Source organism: Salmo salar, unplaced genomic scaffold, assembly GCF_965601325.2.
Source record: "Salmo salar unplaced genomic scaffold, fSalSal1 ptg000742l, whole genome shotgun sequence".
Lineage (NCBI taxonomy): Eukaryota > Metazoa > Chordata > Actinopteri > Salmoniformes > Salmonidae > Salmo > Salmo salar.
The window spans coordinates 483,611-505,972 of NW_027675483.1; the positions used below are offsets into that span (position 1 = coordinate 483,611).

The window sequence follows — 22,362 nt, forward strand, 5'->3', positions numbered from 1 at the left end:
CGGGCAGCCAGCAGGTTGTCCAATCTAATGGACAAATCCACCAGTTGGTCCAGAGGGGAGGTGTTGTCCCTACAAGCCAGCTCCCGGCGGACGTCCTCGCAAAGGCTGCACATATAGTGGTCTATCAGGGCCCGCTCGTTCCACCCCGATCCAGCGGCGAGAGTCCGGAATTCCAATGCGAAATCCTGAGCTCTCCTCGTCTCCTGTCTCAAAAGGAATAGTCGCTCACCCGCCGCCCTGCCCTCCGGGGGATGATCGAAAACCGGTGAACTCAGGGTAGTCACCCCGGGCCATCCCAGACCGCATTGGCCCATTCCAGGGCTCGACCCGTGAGACACGAGACGAGGACGCTCAGCCTCTCTTCGTCGGAGGGAGGGGGGCGGACGGTCGCCAGGTACAGTTCTAGTTGGAGCAGGAACCCCTTGCACCCAGCGGCCGTCCCATCGAACTCCCTGGGAGGTGAAATCCGGATCCCGCCGGCACCCGCTTCAGTGGGTGTGGGTAGGGGCGCAGGGTCCCACCGTCCTGAGTGGACAATAAACAATCCCGCACAAAACCCCAACTGAAAACACACACTAAATAAGCCCCCACTAATGACAGACACAAAACAGGTGCGGAACAGACAGACAAAACCAAAAGACACAGAAACAACTATCGGTGGCAGCTAATAGGCCGGCAACGACGACCGCCGAGCGCCGCCCGACCGAGGAGGGGCGGCACTTTCGTTGGATCCTGTGACAGTTACCTGTCTGGTTATTTTAATTTCATTACAGACTCTCATAGCCATCACACCAGAGCCAGTGTTGCCAATATCAGACCGCTGCACTATAGGAGCCTGGCTGGAAAAAGCTATTTCCTTAACACTTGTGCAGAGGAATGGAGTTGTGTACCAAAACAGATCAAAATCCATCCATAAGGTATTAAGTTATAAGGCAAACCTTAAGGAATGTTTTAAGACAGAACAGGCTAAGAGAAAGTATAATATTCTGAACAAAAATATAAACACAACATGTAAAGTCAAAGATCCCAGAAATGTTCCATACACACAAAAAGCTTATTTCTCTCAACATGTTGTGCACAAATTTATATGCATCCTTGTTAGTGAGCATTTCTCCTTTGACAAGATAATCCATCCACCTGACAGGTGTGGCATATCAAGAAGATGATTAAACAGCATGATCATTATACAGGTGTACATTCTGCTGGGGACAATAAAAGGCCACTCTAAAATGTGCAGATTTGTCACACAGCATAAAGCCACAGACGTCTTAAGTTTTGAGGGAGCATGCAATTGTCATGCTGACTGCAGGAATGTCCAACAGTGCTGTGGCCAGATAATTTAATGTAAACTTCTCAACCATAAGCCACCTCCAATGTCATTTTAGAGAATTTGGCAGGACATCCAACAGGTCTCACAACTGTAGAACATGTCTGACCACACCTGCACAGGAGCTCCACATCCGGCTTCTTCACCTGCTGGATCATCTCAGACCAGCCACCCGGACAGCTGATGAAACTGTGGGTTTGCACAACCAAAGAATTTGTGCTCAAACTGTCAGAAACCGCGTCAGGGGAGCTCATCTGCGTGCTCGTCGACCTCGCCGGTATTTTGACCTGACTGCAGTTCGGCATTGTAACTTACTTCAGTGGACAAATGCTCACCTTTGATGGCCACTGGCAGCTGGAGAAATGTGCTCTTCACAGATGAATCCTGGTTTCAACTGTACCGGGCAGATGGCAGACAGCGTGTTTGGTGTCGTATTGGTAAGTGGTTTGTTGATGTCAACGTTGTGAACAGAGTGTCCCACGGTGGCAGGGGGGTTATGGTATGGGCAGGCATAAACTACAATGAACACAATTGCATTTTATCAATGGTAATTTGAATGCATAGAGATACCTTGACGAGATCCTGAGGCCCCTTGTCGTGCCATTCATCCGCCGCCATCACCTCATGTTTCAGCATTATTATGCACGGCCCCATGTCGCAAGGATCTGTACACAATTCCAGGAAGCTGTGCATGTCTCAATTCTTCCATGGCCTGCACACTCACCAGATATGTCAATCAGTGAGCATGTTTTGGGATGCTTTGCATCAACAGAATTCCACATGCCACAATCAACAGCCTGACCAACTCTAGGCGAAGGAGATGTGTGAGGCAAATGATGGTTACACCAGATACGGACTAGTTGTCTGATCCACACCCATACCTTTTTTAAAGTTATCTTTGACCAACAGATGCATATCTGTATTTGCAGTCATGTTGAATCCATAGATAAGGGCCTGATGAATGAATTTACATTGACTGGTTTCCTTATAAGAACTGTAACTCAGTAATATCTTTTAAATTGTTGCATGTTGAGTTGATATTTTTTGTTCAATGTAGTATTAATGAAACTATTTGTTTTCATATTATAATTTTGTGTACGTATTTGGTTTTTATGTATTTTCAATTTTAACTTGTCATCTTCAATCATTTTAAATGGATTTTATACATCTGTGGTTGTATTGTGTTTTTACATTGTTAAATCTAATCCTCAAGCGGGTCACGGAACACACCTTCCACGTTGTTCATTATTTTCCATTGAACCCATAGCCCCTGGTTGATTATCCCTCACATAACATTGATTAGATGGTATGACTTGAATTGAAGGATTTTCCCTTTTGCCTTGACATTGGCAGGATGTTTTTACACAATGAAGGGAATCCTCCATATTACCTTTTTAAAAGGGTATTTTTCTTTGTTTTCTTACAGTTTACAGTATATGTATTGTGGTTAGGGGTTGTTTCTGGACAGGAATGCCAGGTCCACTTTGACATTATGCTGAAGTTTTTCTTAATGGAAATTCAGTCCACCACTGTGTCTTGTCTGATGTACAAATCTATAGATGGAATCCATTTAACATTCCCTATTTCTCCACTAAACCACTGGTTTGTTACTCATACACCGCATATCGTTGTAACAGGGGAGATGTTGTTTTTAGTTAGGCTATAGAAAATATAACAAGTAGTGAAATAACACAAACATTCTGAAAGCGGTTAAATATTTATTTCAAGAAAAATACACATAATCGTATTTAAAAAAAAAACATTTTAGATTTTTCCCAGTAATCAACATACACAATAGATAATCTACAGAATACAGGATGAATGAGGTTATAAAATATATATATTTTCCTATAAATGAAGAATGTTATTATCCCTAAACTACAACAGTGACTGATATATATAGTACATTAAAAATAGTAGTTTTATGTTGGTGTATATATTTCATGAAAATAAAGGAGAGCCGCACACTCTAGGAGCTCAGATGCAAAAATGTAATATCGAACCTTTCGACAGCCAAGCTGTCTTCATCAGGGTATAAAACAAAGTGTATGTATTATGTATTTATGTCAGTGTATATATTTCACCAACAGAAAATGAATGGCGCCAGACATCTGTATACCCAATGTGACATTTTATGCCTTTCCCTAACCTTAACCCAAACCTCAGTGAAGCAATACCTGAAATTAACCTAACATTACCATAATCAATTAAGTTTTTTTTCGGCCGGTTGAATATCCAATTCCTAGTCCTATACATTGGGACGAATTTCAGCATAGTTTTTAATGACAGAAGAGAAGCGAATGACTTTGACCTCATTGGTTTTGGTCTTCTTGTCATCCCACTGGTACTCTGGAGACAACAGCTTGCTGGGCTTGTTGTAAAGCAGGTACCTGTTGAGGTGACTCTCCTCCTGCCAGGCAGCCTCGATGGAATTCCTCGCGTCCTCTTCAAGCTGGTTCCGACAAACCTTTGTTAGTGTGTACACATCCTCCACGGACCCTCCGAACACAGCCCCGGCGTAGTAGTAGTCTCCCTCATCCATGGGGATGTAGGCTGTCGAGGCTGGGCGCCGTTCATATGTGAAGAGGTCACGGGTCGCCTGGTAAAACCATGGGTGAATCACAGCAACCAGCCTGCCCAGAGACTCGGCCCCCCAGCGAGCGTGGAACTTGCTGTCCACGTCCAGACAGAAGATGTAGTCGGCCTCCCTGCTGATCTGACGTTCGATGGCTGTCTGAATGATCTCCATCCTCCGGGCTGATATCTCCTGCCAGCGGTTTGAACCTGGGACCTGGATCACACTCAAATGTCTCCCCTGGGACAGGTTCACTGATGGAACATCATCGGGACGATCAGTGAAAACGTAGTAGCGCACGTTGAAGTCGACCATGAAGTGCTTCTCTGCTGTCTCCAGGAAATCTTGGAGAAAGCGGACGTATCTGTCAGAATTTAAAGACACACAGGTAACTGACAAAATATAGGAAACATCAACATAAAGGGTACTTAATGGAGAGTTGGGCCACCACCAGCATCCTTGGGCCACCACGAGCCACCTTTGGCCACCACCAGCCACATTGGGCCACCACCAGCCACCTTGGTCCACCACCAGCCACCTTGGTCCACCACCAGCCACCTTGGGCCACCATGAGCCACCACCTTGGGCCACCACCAGCCACCTTGGTCCACCACCAGAACAGCTCTAATGCACCTTGGCAAAGATTCTACAAGTGTCTGAAACTCTATCGGAGGGATAATTTGGTGTTTTGTTGATGGTGGTGGAAACACTATCTCAGGCTCATTTGGATTGAGATCTGGTGACTGGCATATGGTTTACATCGTTTTCATGCTCATCAAACCATTAGGTGACCACTTGTGCCCTGTAAATGGGGGCATTGTTGATCTGGGGGCATAGCCATGGTATCAAAAAGAATGACTGAAATAATGGTCAGCCCAGCCTTTTTATACATGACCGTTAGCATAATGGGATGTTCATTGCTTAATTAACTCAGAAACCACACCTGTGTGGAAGCACCTACATTCAATATACTTTGTATCCCTCATTTACTAGTGTTTTCCACTATTTTGTCAGTTACCTGTACATAACATAAGGGTTTAAGGTGCCTTGCTCAAGTGCACAATGGCAGTATCAGGCTCCTGCGATTCTGATGCCAGAAACCCTCTGTAACTGTATGGTCATTCTCATAGGACTGTATAGGACATACTCAACCGTTTCTGAACAGAAATTACAGTCTACCAGGAAATAAACAAAGTAGTACAGTTATTCAAATCTTAGCCAAGCTGTGAATCATGACATCATGATATTGTATTACCTGCCATGTGACATTAGCTGGTTATGTCCTCATACACTGAGTGGTTTTTCGTTGTCTTGCCCATTCACCATCGGAATGGCACACATACACAATCCATGTCTCAATTGTGTCGAGGCTTAACAATCCTTCTTTAACCTGTCTCCTCTCCTTCACCTACACTGATTGAAGTGGATTTAACAAGTGACATCAATAAGGGATCATAGCTTTCACCTGGATCACCTGGTCAATCTGTTATGGAGAAAGCACGTGTTCATAATCTTTGTACACTCGGTGTTGTTTCAGTGTTGTAAAAATATTGATCGTTTAATTTCCCTTTTGAATATTTGGGAAAAGTTGTAGGCTACTCACTTTCCAACGGCAAACACTGTTGTTGCTATGGTGAGGTTCATGGACTTGTAGATTATGTCGACGAGGTCAGGGTCAAAGGTTCCTTCCCAGACGATGGGTGCCAACCATGGGGTGACTGCCACCACATCAGTACGACTAAAGAAACAGAACAAGATCAAGCCTGACTGTGTTGTACTGATTATGATCTCAATGTTTACAGATATACAGATCAAGCCTGACTGTGTGGTACTGATTATGATGTCAATGTTTACAGATATACAGATCAAGCCTGACTGTGTGGTACTGATTATGATCTCAATGTTTACAGATATACAGATCAAGCCTGACTGTGTTGTACTGATTATGATCTCAATGTTTACAGATATTCAGATCAAGCCTGACTGTGTTGTACTGATTATGATCTCAATGTTTACAGATATACAGATCAAGCCTGACTGTGTGGTACTGATCATGATCTCAATGTTTACAGATATACAGATCAAGCTGGAATGTGTGGTAGTGATTATTATCTCAATTGTTTTGCAAATAAAGGTCCTTGAAAAGATGTGTGGTATACTAGGCTACACGCTGATGTGGAAGTTAACAATGATAAGTAACTAACATAAGATAACAACACTACTCACCCCACCAAGACACTGGGCTGCTTGTACAATAGCCTGGGAGAACAAAACGTAATTCATTAGTTAATGAAGATATGGGCTGATGTTATTGCTCTCTCAAAAAAAGGTGCTAGTACCAAAAAGGGGTTTTAACTTCACTATAAGGGAATTCTTTTTGGACTGTGGAGAACCTTTTGATATCTGTTTTTTGGATAATAATTCATAAAAAAATTGAATAATAGGATTGTAGTTAATTTTTTTATTTTATTTTGTTTCACCTTTATTTAACCAGGTAGGCAAGTTCAGAACAAGTTCTCATTTACAATTGCGACCTGGCCAAGATAAAGAAAAGCAGTTCGACAACATACAACAACAAAGAGTTACACATGGAGTAAAACAAACATACAGTCAATAATACAGTAGAAAATAAGTCTATGTACAATGTGAGCAAATGAGGTGAGATAAGGGAGGTAAAGGCAAAAAAAATACCATGGTGGCAAAGTAAATACAATATAGCAAGTAAAACACTGGAATGGTAGATTTGTAGTAGAAGAAAGTGCAAAGTAGAAATAGAAATAATGGTGTGCAAAGGAGCAAAATAAAATAAATAAAATAAATAAATACAGTAGGGGAAGAGGTAGTAGTTTGGGCTAAATTATAGATGGGCTATGTACAGGTTCAGTGATCTGTGAGCTGCTCTGACAGCTGGTGCTTAAAGCCAGTGAGGGAGATAAGTGTTTCCAGTTTCAGAGATTTTTGTAGTTCGTTCCAGTCAACCCAGTCTAATCTAGGTTGCTTTTAAAAAAAATGTATAAGGGTGGTTGCGATAATAACATTTGTATAATTTCCGTGTAGTTTTTTAATCCACGTGGTTTCACCCTTGGACGTAAACATGAAGTTTGTGGAGAACTGATTTGGGGGGTTGGTAATTAGGTAGTGGTGTGTTCTCCAGAGTCTGTGAGATTTAGTTACGTTAAGACTCTTTAAGTTAGAGTGATTGAGGTTTGTATATTGTTTTGTGTTTTCAGTGTTCTATATTAAAAGTTAACATGAGCACTCAACCCGCTGCGCCTTGGTCCCTTTCATACGATATATTATTGAATACACAAGAATGGTGTATAATAAAAGACAAGTTTACAGTTCTTATCTAAACATAAGAGAACAGACATTAACCAAAAGACCCAGAGTTCTGGGCACAAAACAAATAATACAAAACAAGACATACAAAACAAGGACAGGTAGAAAAAAAAATAATAATAATAAAAAAAATGAAAAAAGGGTCGATGTAGCCCCCCCACTTATACCCCACTTTATCCCCCCTTATTCCACCCTATTCCCCTCCCAACTGCTCGGGTGGCGGGGCCAGCACACGCTGCCCAAAGGTAGATTACCGTATGACAATTAAGAGTGCGTTAAGTGCAAATTCACAGAGCCGCCTGGTCCAAGTAAGAGAGGAAAGGCTGCCAGATTTGATCAAATGTTGATAATTTATTGTTCAAAATATATCTAATTCTTTCTAAGTGTACAGTGTTTGCCAATTCGCTGAGCCATAATTTGGTAGAGGGCGCTTCCCTCTTTTTCCAAAACAACAAGATTAATTTTTTTGCCGAAATGAGACTGTAAGAGATGAGTTGTTTTTGGGAGTTGGTTAATCCGTTTAGGGAATCGGACACTCCCAGGATTATCAGAAGCGGGTCTGGGTCTATTGAAGTCTCCAGAACTTCAGAGAGGACCCCAAAAATTCCACACCAATACCCATACAAGTTAGAGCATAGGGCAAAGCAGTGGAGTAGTGTACCCTGCTCAGCCTGACATTTATCACACATAGGGGATGTACCAGGAAATATCCTATGCAGTTTGGTTTTGGAATAGTGTAATCTGTGTAATACCTTGAATTGTATGAGACGATGTCTGGAGTTAATGGAGCAGGTGTGGATATACACCAAGCTATCTTCCCAGTCTGCCACCGAAATGTCAGTACCTAGTTCTTCCTCCCATTTTGCCTTAATGGCATCAGTAGAGGGTGCGCTAACAGATTGAAAAGCATCATATATACGAGATATCAGTTTGTCTGAGGTGGGGCATATTTGTATGCATCCGTCAAACGTGGAAGGTTTAGCATTCCCAAATGTTGGGAGGTATTTTCTAACATAGTCTCTAATCTGTAGGTATCTGAAAAAGTTACTTCTGGGAAGATTATAAGTTTCCCTCAGCGATTCAAAGGAAACAAAGGTTCACCCTATATATAAATCCCCTATGGTACTTATCCCCAACTCTCCCCACCGCTCAAAGGTGTTATCAAGGTTAGAGGGGGCAAAGGAGGGATTCCTGGCAACAGGAAGCATGAACGATATTGGTCTAAGATCAAAGTGGACTTTAATTTGCTTCCAGATTCGGACTGTGCTATGTATAATAGGATTGTTACGGTAAAGTGACATCTCCAGATTGACAGGTGACAAAATCACAGCACCAATAGAGAAGGGGTGGCACTCCTCTCGCTCCATACTAAGCCAGCTGGATGGCGGGAGTGCGTCATCCAGCAGAAACGTAACAGCGCGGAGGTTGGCGGCCCAGTAGTAAAATATAAAGTTTGGGAGAGACAATCCTCCTTCCATCTTGGATTTACAGAGGTGTTTTTTACCTATCCTGTGTGTTTTATAATCCCAGATGAAAGGATTGATAATAGAGTCCAGTTGTTTATGAAAGGATTTAGGTATGAATATTGGGATGTTCTGGTATAGGTAGAGCAGTTGTGGGAGGAAGACCATTTTAATGGCATTAATTCTTCCGAGCAGAGAAATTGGGAGAGTTCTCCAAAATTGTATGTTTGCCTTAAGTTTTTGCATCAGGGAGGGGAAATTCTCTTTAAATAGTAAGGAGTATTGTTTGGTAACTACAATTCCAAGGTAGGTAAATTTATCTGAAGATAGCTTAACTGGAAGATGTTCTAGCCAGGAGGTGTTTTGCAACCGAATGGGCATTAATTCACTCTTGTTCCAATTTATTCTGTATCCCGAGAAGGTACCAAACAAATTAATCACCTCTAGAATAGCTGGAATACTATCTTGGGGTTCTGTTACATAGAGGAGAATGTCATCTGCGTATAGGGAAATCTTATTTAGAGTATGTTTAGTATTATAGCCGTGTATTGCTGCATGAGATCTGATCGCTTGAGCGAGAGGTTCAATAATTAGGGCGAAGAGCATAGGCGACAGCGCACAACCCTGCCTTGTCCCTCTGTGAAGGTTAAATCGGGGCGACAATGATTGGTTAGTGAGTATTCTCGCACAGGGGTTCCTATATAAAAGCTGGATCCACTTTATGAACCCATCTCCAATATTAAATTTCTGTAGGACCTTGAATAGATAGGGCCACTCAACTTGGTCAAAGGCCTTTTCAGCGTCAAGAGATATAACGGCTAGGTCCACGTTAGGTAACCTCTGAGAATACATAATGTTGAATAGGCGCCTGAGATTGAAGAATGAGTTTCTGTTAGGGATAAAGCCGGTCTGGTCTGAATGGACCAATTTGCCAATTAAAGTGCTCAGCCTGTTAGCCAAAGTTTTTGCTAAAATCTTTTGGTCTGTATTAAGGAGGGATATTGGTCTGTATGACCCTACCTCTTCCGGATCCTTACCCTTCTTATGTATAACTGTAATAAACGCCTCATCCAAAGTGGATGGGAGCACTCCATCCTCGTTGGCCTGAACCAACATTTTGTGTAGGTAGGGAGAGAGCATGTTGCTGAATGTTTTGTAGAATTCACTCGGGTATCCATCTGGGCCCGGGGTCTTGCCACTCTTTAGAGATTTTATTGTTTCTGTAATTTCTTCAAGAGATATTTCCTTATTCAGGAAGTTAGAGTCTTCCTGGTTCAGGGCAGGAAGATTACAGTTCTCCAAAAAGTTTTGCATAATTAAGGGGTTAGGATCCGCTTTAGATGTATATAAAGTCTCATAAAACTGACGGAATCTGTCATTTATGTCTTTGGGGGAAGAGAGTAATTCCCCAGATGCAGATTTAACTTTGTGAATCATTCTTACGAAGTTGTCTGGCGAGTAGTTTGTGTGGTTTGTCACCAAACTGAAAATATTTTTGCTTGGCATAGAGAAAAGATTTAGCAATTTTAGCAGAGAGGATCTGATTGTATTTAAATTTTAAAGACATAATTTTTTTTATGTTTCTCCCTAGATGGGTGTCTAGCATTCTCCCTATCCAGTAAGTGAATTTGTCCCTCCAATTCTACCAATTCTCTTCTGTTTTGCCTACTCCTGGCAGTCTGAAAGGAGATGATACAGCCTCTCAAATAAGCCTTCAGTGTTTCCCACAATAATGCTGGGGAAGTCTCTGTGTTGTCGTTGGTATCAAAGAAAAATGTAATTTGATCTTTAAGATGTTCACAGAATGTTTGTTCTGTGAGGAGCTGAGGATTCAACCTCCAGACCCTCTCGTTTGGTACGATGTCACCCAATCTCAGGGAGAAGGTGAGTGGACTGTGGTCAGAGATTATAATATCATGATACCTCACATTACAGGTATAGGGGAGTAGTTTAGCATCAACCAAAAAGTAGTCAATTCGAGTATAAACATTGTGAACATGAGAGTAAAAGAAGTATTCCCTACCCGTAGGGTTAGAGATCCTCCATATATCAAATAAGTTCGCATTTTTTATGTAGGTATTGAAGAATTCGCTTGAATAGGAGGTAGGGGTTCGCCGGGTAGAGGATCTATCCAAATATTGGTCTAGTACACAGTTGAGGTCTCCTCCAATGACCAGGTTAGTATGGGAGATATCTGGAATCAGGGCAAGGACTCTTTTGAAAAAAGAGGGGTTATCAATGTTTGGCCCATAGATATTAAGTAGAGTTACAGAAGTAGAGTGGATCTCTCCTATTACGATCACATAACGACCCTCTTTGTCCACAATAGTGGTTTTATGTTGAAAGGGAATTCCTTTCCATACCAGAATCGCTGTGCCTCTCGTTTTGGCAGAGAAGTTAGAGTGATACACTTGCCCCACCCACTTACATTTAAGTCTGTTATGAGAATTGTTTTTCAGATGGGTTTCTTGCAAAAATATAATATCAGACGAGAGTGCTTTCAAGTGGGCTAGGACCTTGCCTCTCTTAATTGGTTCATTTAAACCCTTGACATTCCAGGAAGTGAATGTAAGCCCCGCCCTCCTCTCATTTGTAGTTCCTATGGTGGCCTGCATAGCATGTAAGTTACTAAAAAGGTAAGAAAGTGCACCAAACTATCATGATCAGCATATGTAGCACCTACACCCGAGCAGTATCCAACCCACCCCTCCCCCCTGCAAGCACCTTTACTCTCCACCCTATTCCCCTACTTACCCCAACATTTACCCCTCCCATCAACCCACATTTAACAGGCATACACAAAAAGGAGAGAAAAAAAACATGAAAATAAAAATAATAAACACATTGTCTGGCCGATGCCAAAAAAGCACGGCGCGACCTCGAACAAGAGGTAAAACAAAAATAAAATCCCAACTGTACGTTCACCTCTCATTATCCTAGAACTTCTACTAACATCTGAACTGAGGAGGCTCCCGCGATTAAAGTGTTCAATTAGCATCTATTAAACCTAAACAGAATAAGTTGCAACTTAAACATATTGTGCACCTAAGCTTCATCTTGGGTCAATCCCTGAGAAAAGCAAGATATAGCATCACAAGATTACATTGCTAAGCAATGCCGGTCTAAACATAAACCATCCGCAACCGAGATAGACAGCAGTACAATTACATATTGTGGGTTAGGAGATGGGAACAAGGATTTCGATAAATTGAACGTACCCCCCAATAAAAAATTAAATAAAAAAATAATAATAAAAAATACATTTTTTCCCCCTTCTAAAAAAACAATAGTGATATATATATACACATACACATACATACACATATATATACACATACATACATACATACATACATACATACATACATACATACATACCTATATACCTATATACACACACACATACACATACATCCATCCATACACATACCCACTTGTACATATACATACATACATACATACATACACACACGTGCCCATATATACACACACACACACACACACGTGCATACCTACCTACACACACCCATGCGCAAGTATATACACGCATACCCACATACGTACACAAGTGCATACATACACACACACATACACTTATGCACATACACCCAAAAATATATACTTATAGAAATAAATATTTAAAAAAATATATATATACGCAGGTACACACACACACACACACACACACATACACACGTCTACATACACACCCCAGAATAGTAATCTACACTAATTTAAAATATACACATACCTAATACTAAAAAGCTAAGAGAAAATAATAATAAAGTACACATAGTAATTACATGTACGCACACCTACACAGACACAAGCCCCACGGAGGTCTGGTGGGAATCTAATCGTGAGAGCAGGCCAGGCTATGACAAAGGCAGAACAGCACAAACCATCAACTTGCTATCCAGGTGTCTGCGTCTGCCCCTTCCCAGCCATCACCCCCAGACCTCCGCAAGCAATAACTAACTGGTATGGTAATAGGAATAATGTAATAATTGAAAAATAAATAACGAAACAAAACAAAAATGGGGGAACATAAGTATATCCATCCGAAAGTGTCAATGATCAGACCTGGAAGGACTCCCAAACAGGCACCACCACGAACCCAGTCGGAATTAAAGTGAAACTGACGTTAAATGAGAGCTCTAACCGCCCTCCATTGGTCATCTCAGCGTGTTACATGTTCGGCAAGCCCTGTCGAGACCGTTTAGTATGGTTTCACCCGTTATGGTATAGTATGGGTTCGAGTCCATGAGCAGACCCTAACACACAATGACAAGGCACTCTAACCTGTACGGGGGATTGGCGTATATTCCCGGATAAACTTCTCTGCGTCCAAAATCGAGGAGAGCCAAATCTTCTCTCCGGAAGGCGGGGTAATTCTTAGTCTTGCAGGGAAGAGCAAGGCTGGGCGAAGATGGAGTTTGTAGAGTTTGGTCATGACATCTCTGTAGCCGGCGCGGTGCTTTGCCACATCGGGCGCATTATCCTCGTAGACACGGAAGGGGTGCCCTTTATGTAACAGGTTGCCCCTCATTCGAGCCTCGCGCAGGATAAGATCCTTGGTCTTGAAACTGTGACAGCAGATGATTACTGGGCGAGGACGTTGGCCCGGTCGAGGCACTGGGACAAGGGCGCGATGTGCACGGTCCAGTTGGGGATCTGAAGCCAAAACATCCGATCCCATTGCATCCTTCAATAGCTTGGCGAAGAAGTCGGTGGGGCGAGAGCCAGCCTCTATCCCCTCTGCCAGCCCAACAACGCGAAGGTTCTGACGTCTGGATCGACCCTCCAGGTCGACCACTTTCACAGAAAGCCTCTGCACACTATCCTGCAATGACGTGCATAGCTTCTCCAACTCGTCGATCCTACCAGCGTTGAATTCAGAGGCTTTCTCAAGGTCCACAATACTCTGGCCCTGCGAGGCGACCGTTCGAATGGTGCTCTCAATTTTAGTGTCCAGTTCAGCAATAGTAGCCTTAAGATCCTCAGCTATAGCAACACGTAGTTCTCCCAAAGCCCGGGTAAGTTCTGTAAGTGTCACGTTGTTACCTGTGCCTTCCGCCATGTCTGTCTCGTTGTTTGGCGGGGAGTAGGCCTCCGAAGTGGATTTATTGTCCTTTGGTCGCTTATTACTCGGCATTTTCACATAGAAAGTTACAATATTGTATTAGAAAGAAACGTTTGTTGTAAAAAGTGCTATAAAGTAGGTTAAGTTAGATTATTTTGCAAAAAAGTTGCAGGAGCCTAATTAGGTAGTGGTGTGTTCTCCAGAGGCTGTGACATTTAGTAACGTTAAGACTCTTTAAGTAAGAGTGATTGAGGTTTGTATATTGTTTTGTGTTTTCAGTGTTCTATATTAAAAGTTAACATGAGCACTCAACCCGCTGCGCCTTGGTCCCTTTCATACGACGACCGTTACAGAACTTCCCACCACCAGCGGACCAAGCAGCGGGGCCCAGGAAGAGGAAGGATCCTGGGCCAGGGAGAGAAGGGAGTGGAGGACATTTTGGACATGGGAGGAGGTAATGGCAGGGGACAAGACCCTGCCATGGAAACAGGTGGAGACAGCGAGGGAGGAACGACGAAAGTGGAGCGAAGTGCGGGCCCAACGGAGGATGCATGAGAGGCAGCCCCAATACATTTTTTTGGAGGGGCACACGGGTAGTTTGGCTGGGCCAGGGTTAAGCCCCAAGCCAACTCCAGGTGCTTATCGGAGGCAGCTTGTTACAGGTCAGGCCCCGTGCTATGGGGTGATGCGCACGGCGTCGAGGCCGAGCATTCACAGGCCGGTGTGCGCGGTGCCAGCGCCCCGCATTTACCAGGGGGAAGCGGGCATCCAGCCAGTAAGGGTGGTACCATTACTGCGCTCAAGACCGCCAGTGTGCCTTCACGGTCCAGTGTATCCTGTTCCTGCTCCTCGCACTAGCCCTGAGGTGCGTGTATCCAGTCTGGCACATCCAAAGCCAGCACCACGCACCAGGCCTCCAGTGCGTCAGCCCAGTCCAAATCGTCCTGTTCCTGCTCCCTGCACTAGCCTTGGGGTGCGTGTATCCAGTCTGGCATCTCCAGTACTAGCCCCACACACCAGGCCTCCAGTGCGTCAGCCCAGTCCAACTCGTCCTGTTCCTGCTCTCCGCACTAGAACTTGGGGTGCGTGTCTCCAGTCTGGTACCTCCACTACCAGCCCCACGCATCAGGCTTTCAGTGCACAGTCCCCGTCCAGAGCTTCCGACGACAGTACCCCGTCCAGAGCTTCCGACGACAGTGCCCCGTCCAGAGCTTCCGACGACAGTGCCCCGTCCAGAGCTTCCGACGACAGTACCCCGTCTAGAGCTTCCGACGACAGTGCCCCGTCCAGAGCTTCCGACGACAGTGCCCCGTCCAGAGCTTCCGACGACAGTGCCCCGGCCAGAGCTTCCGACGACAGTGCCCCGGCCAGAGCTTCCGACGACAGTGCCCCGTCCAGAGCTTCCGACGACAGTGCCCCGTCCAGAGCTTCCGACGACAGTGCCCCGTCCAGAGCTTCCGACAACAGTGCCCCGTCCAGAGTGTCCGACGACAGTGCCCCGTCCAGAGCTTCAGACGACAGTGCCCCGTCCAGAGTGTCCGACGTGTCTGACGTCTCCAGTCTGGTGCGTGGGGCTGGTTTTCAGTGTTCTATATTAAAAGTTAACATGAGCACTCAACCCGCTGCGCCTTGGTCCCTTTCATACGACGACCGTTACACCTGCATCGAAATCGCTAAGCAGTTTATTATGCTTGTACAAGCATTATGCCGATGCTTGTATCGCTTTATCGTAAACATGTGTTCAATGACGTCCAAAGCTTCGAAAACAACCACCTGATTGGTTTGGTATTGGTGGAAGACCAAAAGTCTGCACTACGGCGTGTGCCACGTCATTTATAATCATTTGACGATTAAACGATGAAACGTTTGTGGAGGACTGATTTGGGGTTGGTAACTTTTGACTAGTAATTCATTTGATTAATAATACGGTGTTTTCTATTCCATGAAAAATAAAAAAACCTCTGGGTTTCTGTTACGGCTTGGTAGTCGTGGTGGAGGAATGAGGCGCAGGAAGCAGCGAACACAGGGTAGTGGTGTTTTTAATATACACTCACACAAAAACAAATGTTCCCAAACACAGGGGAGAAAACAAATACGGCGTAAAACAACGCCGACACGAACATAAGCTGTCTGACAAGAAACAATCCCGCACAACACGGAAGCGGGCCAGCTAAAATAAATAACCCCGCTAATTAACTAAACTGAACACAGGTGCCCAAAACCCAAAAAAGGGAAAACCAAAAAAGGGAATCGGTGGCAGCTAATAGGCTGGTGACGACGACCGCCGAGCGCTACCCGAGCAGGAGGGGGCGCCACCGTCGGTGGGAATCGTGACAGTTTCTGTTAGGATGGAACGGAAAATGTGGCGCTGTACAACGTGACGGTCGGCAGTACAGTACTGGGCTATTTAGCTAAAGAAACCCTGTGTAGTGCGGACAGGAGACCGGGGTTCAATTCCCTGACGGGGAAGAAGGAGTAGGCTGTCCTTGTAAATAATAATTTGTTCTTAACTGATTCCATATGTGTTATTTCATAGTTGTGATGTCTTCACTATTATTCTACAATGTAGAAAATAGTAAAAATAAAGAAAAATCCTGGAATGAGTAGGTGTGTCCAAACTGGTACTCTTCGTAACTCAACATTTTTATTATGTATCTCGACAGAATAGACAGATCAGAGCAAATGACTGTCACACTATCTAATGTCACGTAAGACAATTTTTTTATATTTTTTATTTAACCTTTATTTAACTGGGCAAGTCAGTTAAGAACAAATTCTTATTTACAATAGCAGCCTAGGAACAGCCTAGGAACTGCCTTGTTCAGGGGCAGAATGACTAAACTTTACATTGTCAGCTCAGGGATTAGATCTAGCAACATTTTCGGTTACTGGCCCAACGCTCTAACCACTACCTGTCGCCACGAAATGTATGTATCTTTCCAAGATTGACGAAGTGTAACATGAAAAAGGAATTTGAAGTAAATGGCAACCAAAGTCAAATTTAAGAATCATTGTGGAAAAAGAGGATCTTAACAATGACCCCCAGGCTCTTCCACATCAGGAAACACATAAATACTGGTATCAGAATCACTTTATTTGACAAATACATTTGCACATAGGCCTACCTGTAATGTAACTTAATGAATAGCTGCTGCCAGCAATACACAATGTACAAACAGAATACAGACACAAAGTCAACACATAAAACTCTGCAGTAAAGCTGATTGACAGTGAGGATATTTACAGACGGGAAATATCTGCAGACTCAAGCTCAACTGGTAGAACTGGTAAACTGTTGAACAGCAAACTTTAAAGCTGACAAAGTACTATGTGAAAAAGTCTAGTTACCTCGTTGCAGAAGAAGCTGTGGCCAGGCAAAGGCATATGTTTAGATTCTCACATTGATTTCTGATGTATAGACTCATTCTTTAGATAATATTACATTTATTTGGTGTTTTTTTACATTTTCATGACATTATCAATCATTTCAGATAGCTGTATGTATTCATGTGTTAAAGCTACATTCAAATCTTTTAATTTGACAAGTTAATTAATTTAACTCGTGCATTTTTTCCCAGTATGTCTTTACTCTTTTGGCCCGTTGTCGTCCCATCCCTCCTGACAGTCCCACTGCATGCTTCCAGAGGGAGGAGAGAAGAGGATTGGACTGGACTTCCATCCCTCTTGTGGCTCGTTTGTCTCTGTGTCCCATTGTTTGCATTGTGTGTGTGTGTGTGTGTGTGTGTGTGTGTGTGTGTGTGTGTGTGTGTGTGTGTGTGTGTGTGTGTGTGTGTGTGTGTGTGTGTGTGTGTGTGTGTGTGTGTGTGTGTTTCACACCTCTGTGTGAAGCACTGTCCAGACATTGTCCAAATAATCGTATTCATTATGATGGAAAACTGCTCCTAGATCAGCACTCCTAATCTGAGATGCTTTGTGGACAGAGTTGATCTTGCTGCTGCTCTCTCTCACCTGGCCAGTTGTGAAGGGCCAGTTTACAATGCCCTTCACCTGCTACGTCCAGTATGGAGATGATGTGCTTAATGTCACCAGCAGGGAATTTGTAACAAAGTGTCATTTTTTTGTGTATTTATTTTGCATTACAGTAATGTAGATTTGTAAAATGTGTCAACTGTAATGATCTAACAGCAATATTGATCCCTTTATATTAATTATGTTATTCCCCACAGAGAAGATGAGGATTACCCCCCCACTGCTGTCTCTAATGCTGCCTGTACTGAAGGTTCAACCTCCATCACTCCACAAAGGCCCCAGTCCTCTTCCACTACCCCCACTGCGGGCACTGGCACCACTCCCCTCTGGTGCCAGTTCATCTCAACCCTCAGTTTCCTGTAATCCAACAATAGCTGAATTTGCAAAGCTAGCGAGCACCAATTCAGTTTCAGTGGTGTTTGCTATAATCTTTGCTACCCGGGTTAAATAAAGGTGAAATTAAATAAATAAAAGTTCCCTTGCGACAATTTAGCTTTTGCAACAAGACCATTAAATATATTTAATACAATGGTAGATGAGAGTGTAGTTCTGTTCAGTTTGGACTTCAGTTTATCGCTAACCTTATCATAGGGACTTTGAAGCACTAACTTACATCATCTGCATGCTGATTCCATCTTTGACGACGCCACATAAATGGAATAGGTACTAGCTAGCTTAATAGTTAATATTTGCGCGCTAGCTCTGCATATTCAGCTAGTGTGTGTGTGCGCGATTGACTGGATGAACCTCACGGCAGTTACGTAGCAAGCTAAGAAACTGGCAGTGGATCAAACCATTGTGAGGCAAAGGGCGGGGGGGGTCGCAATCTTTTGAAACTTAAAAACGCGCTACTAAGTGTCTATAATCAGCACAATTGCTTTCATTGCGTATTATTAATATTATTTAAATTACATAGTTATGTTTCAGTGATATATTGGGAAGGACAAATCATATTTTTCCCAGGATGGGGGGGTCGTGTGTCCCCCGTCCCCCCCGGGATTTCCGCCCCTGGGCAGTATGTGAATTGGAGTGGGTCCAGGGTGTCTGGGATGATGGTGTTGATCTGAGCCATGACCAGCCTTTCAAACGATTTCATGGACACAAATGTGAGTGCTACGGTGCAATAGTCATTTAGAAGGAAAAGGGGATTCTTAGTCGGTTGTACAACTGAATGCGTTCAACTGAAATGTGTCTTCCGCATGTAACCCAACCCCTCTGAATCCGAGAGGTGCTGGGGGCTGCATTACTCAACATCCACATCATCAGCACCCGGGGAACAGTGAGTTAACTGCCTTGCTCAGGGGCAGAACGACAGACGGCTTAACTTGGCGTTCTTGGGTATGGGGATTATGGTGGTCTGCTTGAAACATCTGGACATTACAGACTGGGCCATGGAGAGGTTGAAAATGTCAGTGAAGATACTTGCCAGCTGGTCAGCACATGCTCTGAGTACACGTCGTGGTAATCCATCCCGGTCCTGCAGCCTTGTGAATGTTAACCTGTTTAACCTGTTAGGGCTAGGGGGCAGTATTGACACGGCCGGATAAAAAACGTACCCGATTTAATCTGGTTACTACTCCTGCCCAGTAACTAGAATATGCATATAATTATTGGCTTTGGGTAGAAAACACCCTAAAGTTTCTAAAACTGTTTGAATGGTGTCTGTGAGTATAACAGAACTCATATGGCAGGCAAAAACCTGAGAAGTTTCTGAACAGGAAGTGGCCTGTCTGACAAGTTGTTGTTCATCTTGGCTCTTTTTATTGAAGACTGAGGATCTTTGCTGTAACGTGACACTTCCTACGGCTCCCATAGGCTCTCAGAGCCCGGGAAAAAGCTGAATGATAGTCATATGTTTGAAAAATTGAAGTTTTTGCATTTTTGAGGTATTTCAATATCGCGCCACAGGATTACACTGGCTGTTGAGTAGGTGGGACGCAAGCGTCCCACCTAGCCCATAGAAGTTAATTAATGCAAACACGTGTATGGTAAATATGTCGTTCGTATACGGTCTCGCTGTTACACCTCGCAGGGCAGACAGAGAAGAGAGCGTCCCATCCTATTGTTCTCTCTTATATACTCTGACAGTGATAGTTCCCGCTCAATGCTGGCCTGTCAGAGGGAGGAGGAGCGTGGTTTAAACTTGCTCATCCTATCGTCGGCGTGCAGGCTGGTCCCAGCCTCGTGACGCACTTCCTGTCGCCGGTTGTAGTTCTTGTCTTCAGCAGTTGACTTATCCGTAGTTTATATACTTAATAATGTAGCATAGCTTCTCCGGTATATTATATAAGTTATGCAAACAAATATCCAGTTTAACCCTAACAGTATATTTGTTGTGTAATTCATTGGCTTTGCCAGTTAGGAAGCTGAGATGTATTTGCTCAAGTTAGCTATCTTAGCTATTAGCTAATGTTTTAGTAGAACAGGCTAGCTCCCTGCAGAATCTAGACAATGGAGAATAAGATCTTAAAAAGTTATTCTGCTGTCCCCATAGGATAACTTTCTGAAGAACCCTTTTGTTTCCAAGTAGAACCCTTTTGGTTCCAAGTAGAAGCATTTTGGGTTCCATGTAGAACCCTTTCCACAGAGTGTTCTACATGGAACCCAAAATGGTTCTACCTGGAACCAAAAAGGGTTATACTATGGGGACAGCTGAAGAATCCTTTTGGAACCCTTCTTTCTAAGGGTGTATCTAGTTGTTGTTCTGATGGAACGTCCATATGACAGGCACAACATGATGATCATGTATTCAAGCATCTGAAGTGGAGGACAAAAGCCTGCTTTGAATGAGCAAGCTAGAACAATAACAACTAGCTATATCAGATAAACATGTTCAGGAAAAGCAGGGAGATGGCAAGCTTGTAGTAGTAACATTATTTGAAACCTCACATGCTCATAATATGTATCTGTGTTATATTTAAGCAATACGGCAGCTCAGGGGTTTGTTGTGAATGAACAATATACCACGGCTAAGGGCTGTTCCTAGCACGACACAACGTGGAGTGCCTGGATACAGCCCTTAGCCGTGGTATATTGGCCATATACCACAAACCCCCCCCCCCTCCCCAAGGTGCCTTATTGCTATTAAAAACAATTGCTATTGCTATTACAACAGTAAACAAGTAATATTGACTCATACCCGTGGTATACGGTCTGATATACCGCGGCTTGCTATCTGTCTCATGTTGTAACTATCATCAACATGAACAAGACTGAATTCTGTTGAATTGTCAACTGGTCTACATTCTTATTAGGAAGATGTTGCTGTTCAGAATGACATGTTTATGACTGTTGATTTTCACAGGAATCTCCAAAGGCTATGTTGAACGAGCACAACGGATGAAGGAGGGGGAGGAAAACGGACAGCTTCTTTCTACCACAACAAGTCATACAATGTTTGCTTCATGAATAATTAAATCAGAAATAAATACAGAATTATTTAAGTTTATTCTGTTTCTAATGTTTTTTATGCTGGATGTGAGTAATTTAGCAGGTCTATAGTATAATGTATTGTTTTGAAGCATTTATTAAATATCTATTCAGTCAAATCATTTATTTTATATTTGTGAAAATAATGTGTGTTTTGTGCTGTTTCTTTTTACATACTGAAACAGTCTCATTAGTTCTGAGCTAGACTGATCGAGGAAATGTCTACTGTAAATGTCTACTACCCTTTTTAAAATGTTGAATGAAATCAGCACCGTTTTATAGTAGTTTGTTGCTACTGTCTAGTGAGGAAGTGGGCAATATGGAATACATTGGAGGAGGAAGGGAGAGTTAATGAGAAATCACAACTTGGACAACATCAAGGAATGAGTAGGTAAATGTACATCCTATCAAAAGAAACGGTGCATAGGTAGCCTTAAGATAACATTAGATATGTGCATGTTATGTACTGGACAGACGGCTAGCCAGCTATTCTCAAAACATTGGATTACCAACTTGAGTGGTGACGTCTCAGTTTGCAGCACATTGTCACATGGACGTAGTTATACACTGAACAAAAATATAAATGCATCATGTAAAGTGTTGGTCTCATTTTTTTATGACCTGAAATAATAGATGGCTGACATTTTCCATGTGCACAAAAAGCTTATTTCTCTCAAATGTTGCACCCTGGTCCCTCCTCAAGCTGCCTCCTTAACAGTTTATAAATTCATTTTTAGAAAACATTTTAATTCAGCCTTTGTGGTTTGGAGAGTATAAGGATGATGATTGCTTTAATTTATATATCAAACAAATGGGGTTTTGGAAAAGTAGGTATTTTAGTCAAAACACCCCCATCTATTGGAGGTATTGTGTCTCTAGAATGAGTAGGAAATCACTGTTCAAGACGAATGCTGGAAGAACATATTGTTTCTATAAAATAATGAATAAACGATGGAAGGGATTTGTTTTCACATTGACTTATAGAAAAAATTCTATACATCAAATTTGTATAGAATGTTGATGTATAGAAATTGAAAAAGATAAACTGCATTTGTGGCATTGAGCTCTAGAATGGCTTTTGTTTGTCATCACAGGAAGTCTGTGGAGCGTCAGTCAGTCAGTCAGTTTGACCCTTTTCTGATATCAATGACAACAG

The 22,362-nt window shown here is 43.0% G+C and overlaps 1 protein-coding gene across 1 annotated transcript; it reads right to left on the reverse strand.

Annotated features, from left to right (window-relative positions):
- Positions 1 to 3,032: 3,032 nt before the first annotated feature.
- Positions 3,033 to 13,859, reverse strand: LOC145877244 (histo-blood group ABO system transferase 1-like). Its single transcript, XM_082972539.1, has 3 exons — positions 13,007 to 13,859; positions 5,506 to 5,665; positions 3,033 to 4,266 (listed from the first exon to the last, which is right to left on the reverse strand). Exons 1-3 carry the CDS (start codon positions 13,857 to 13,859, stop codon positions 3,576 to 3,578), a joined length of 1,704 nt encoding a protein of 567 aa, XP_082828665.1. The 3' UTR covers positions 3,033 to 3,575.
- Between the last annotated feature and the right edge of the window lie 8,503 nt (positions 13,860 to 22,362).

Excerpts from the sequence above, each read along its gene's own strand:
- LOC145877244 (XM_082972539.1), bottom strand. The coding sequence starts at position 13,859 with ATGCCGAGTAATAAGCGACCAAAGGACAATAAATCCACTTCGGAGGCC. Across the intron at positions 5,666-13,006 it reads TACGCCAATCCCCCGTACAG|GCTTGATCTTGTTCTGTTTC; the intron begins GTTAGAGTGCCT and ends CAACACAGTCAG. Across the intron at positions 4,267-5,505 it reads ACAGTGTTTGCCGTTGGAAA|ATACGTCCGCTTTCTCCAAG; the intron begins GTGAGTAGCCTA and ends AAATTCTGACAG.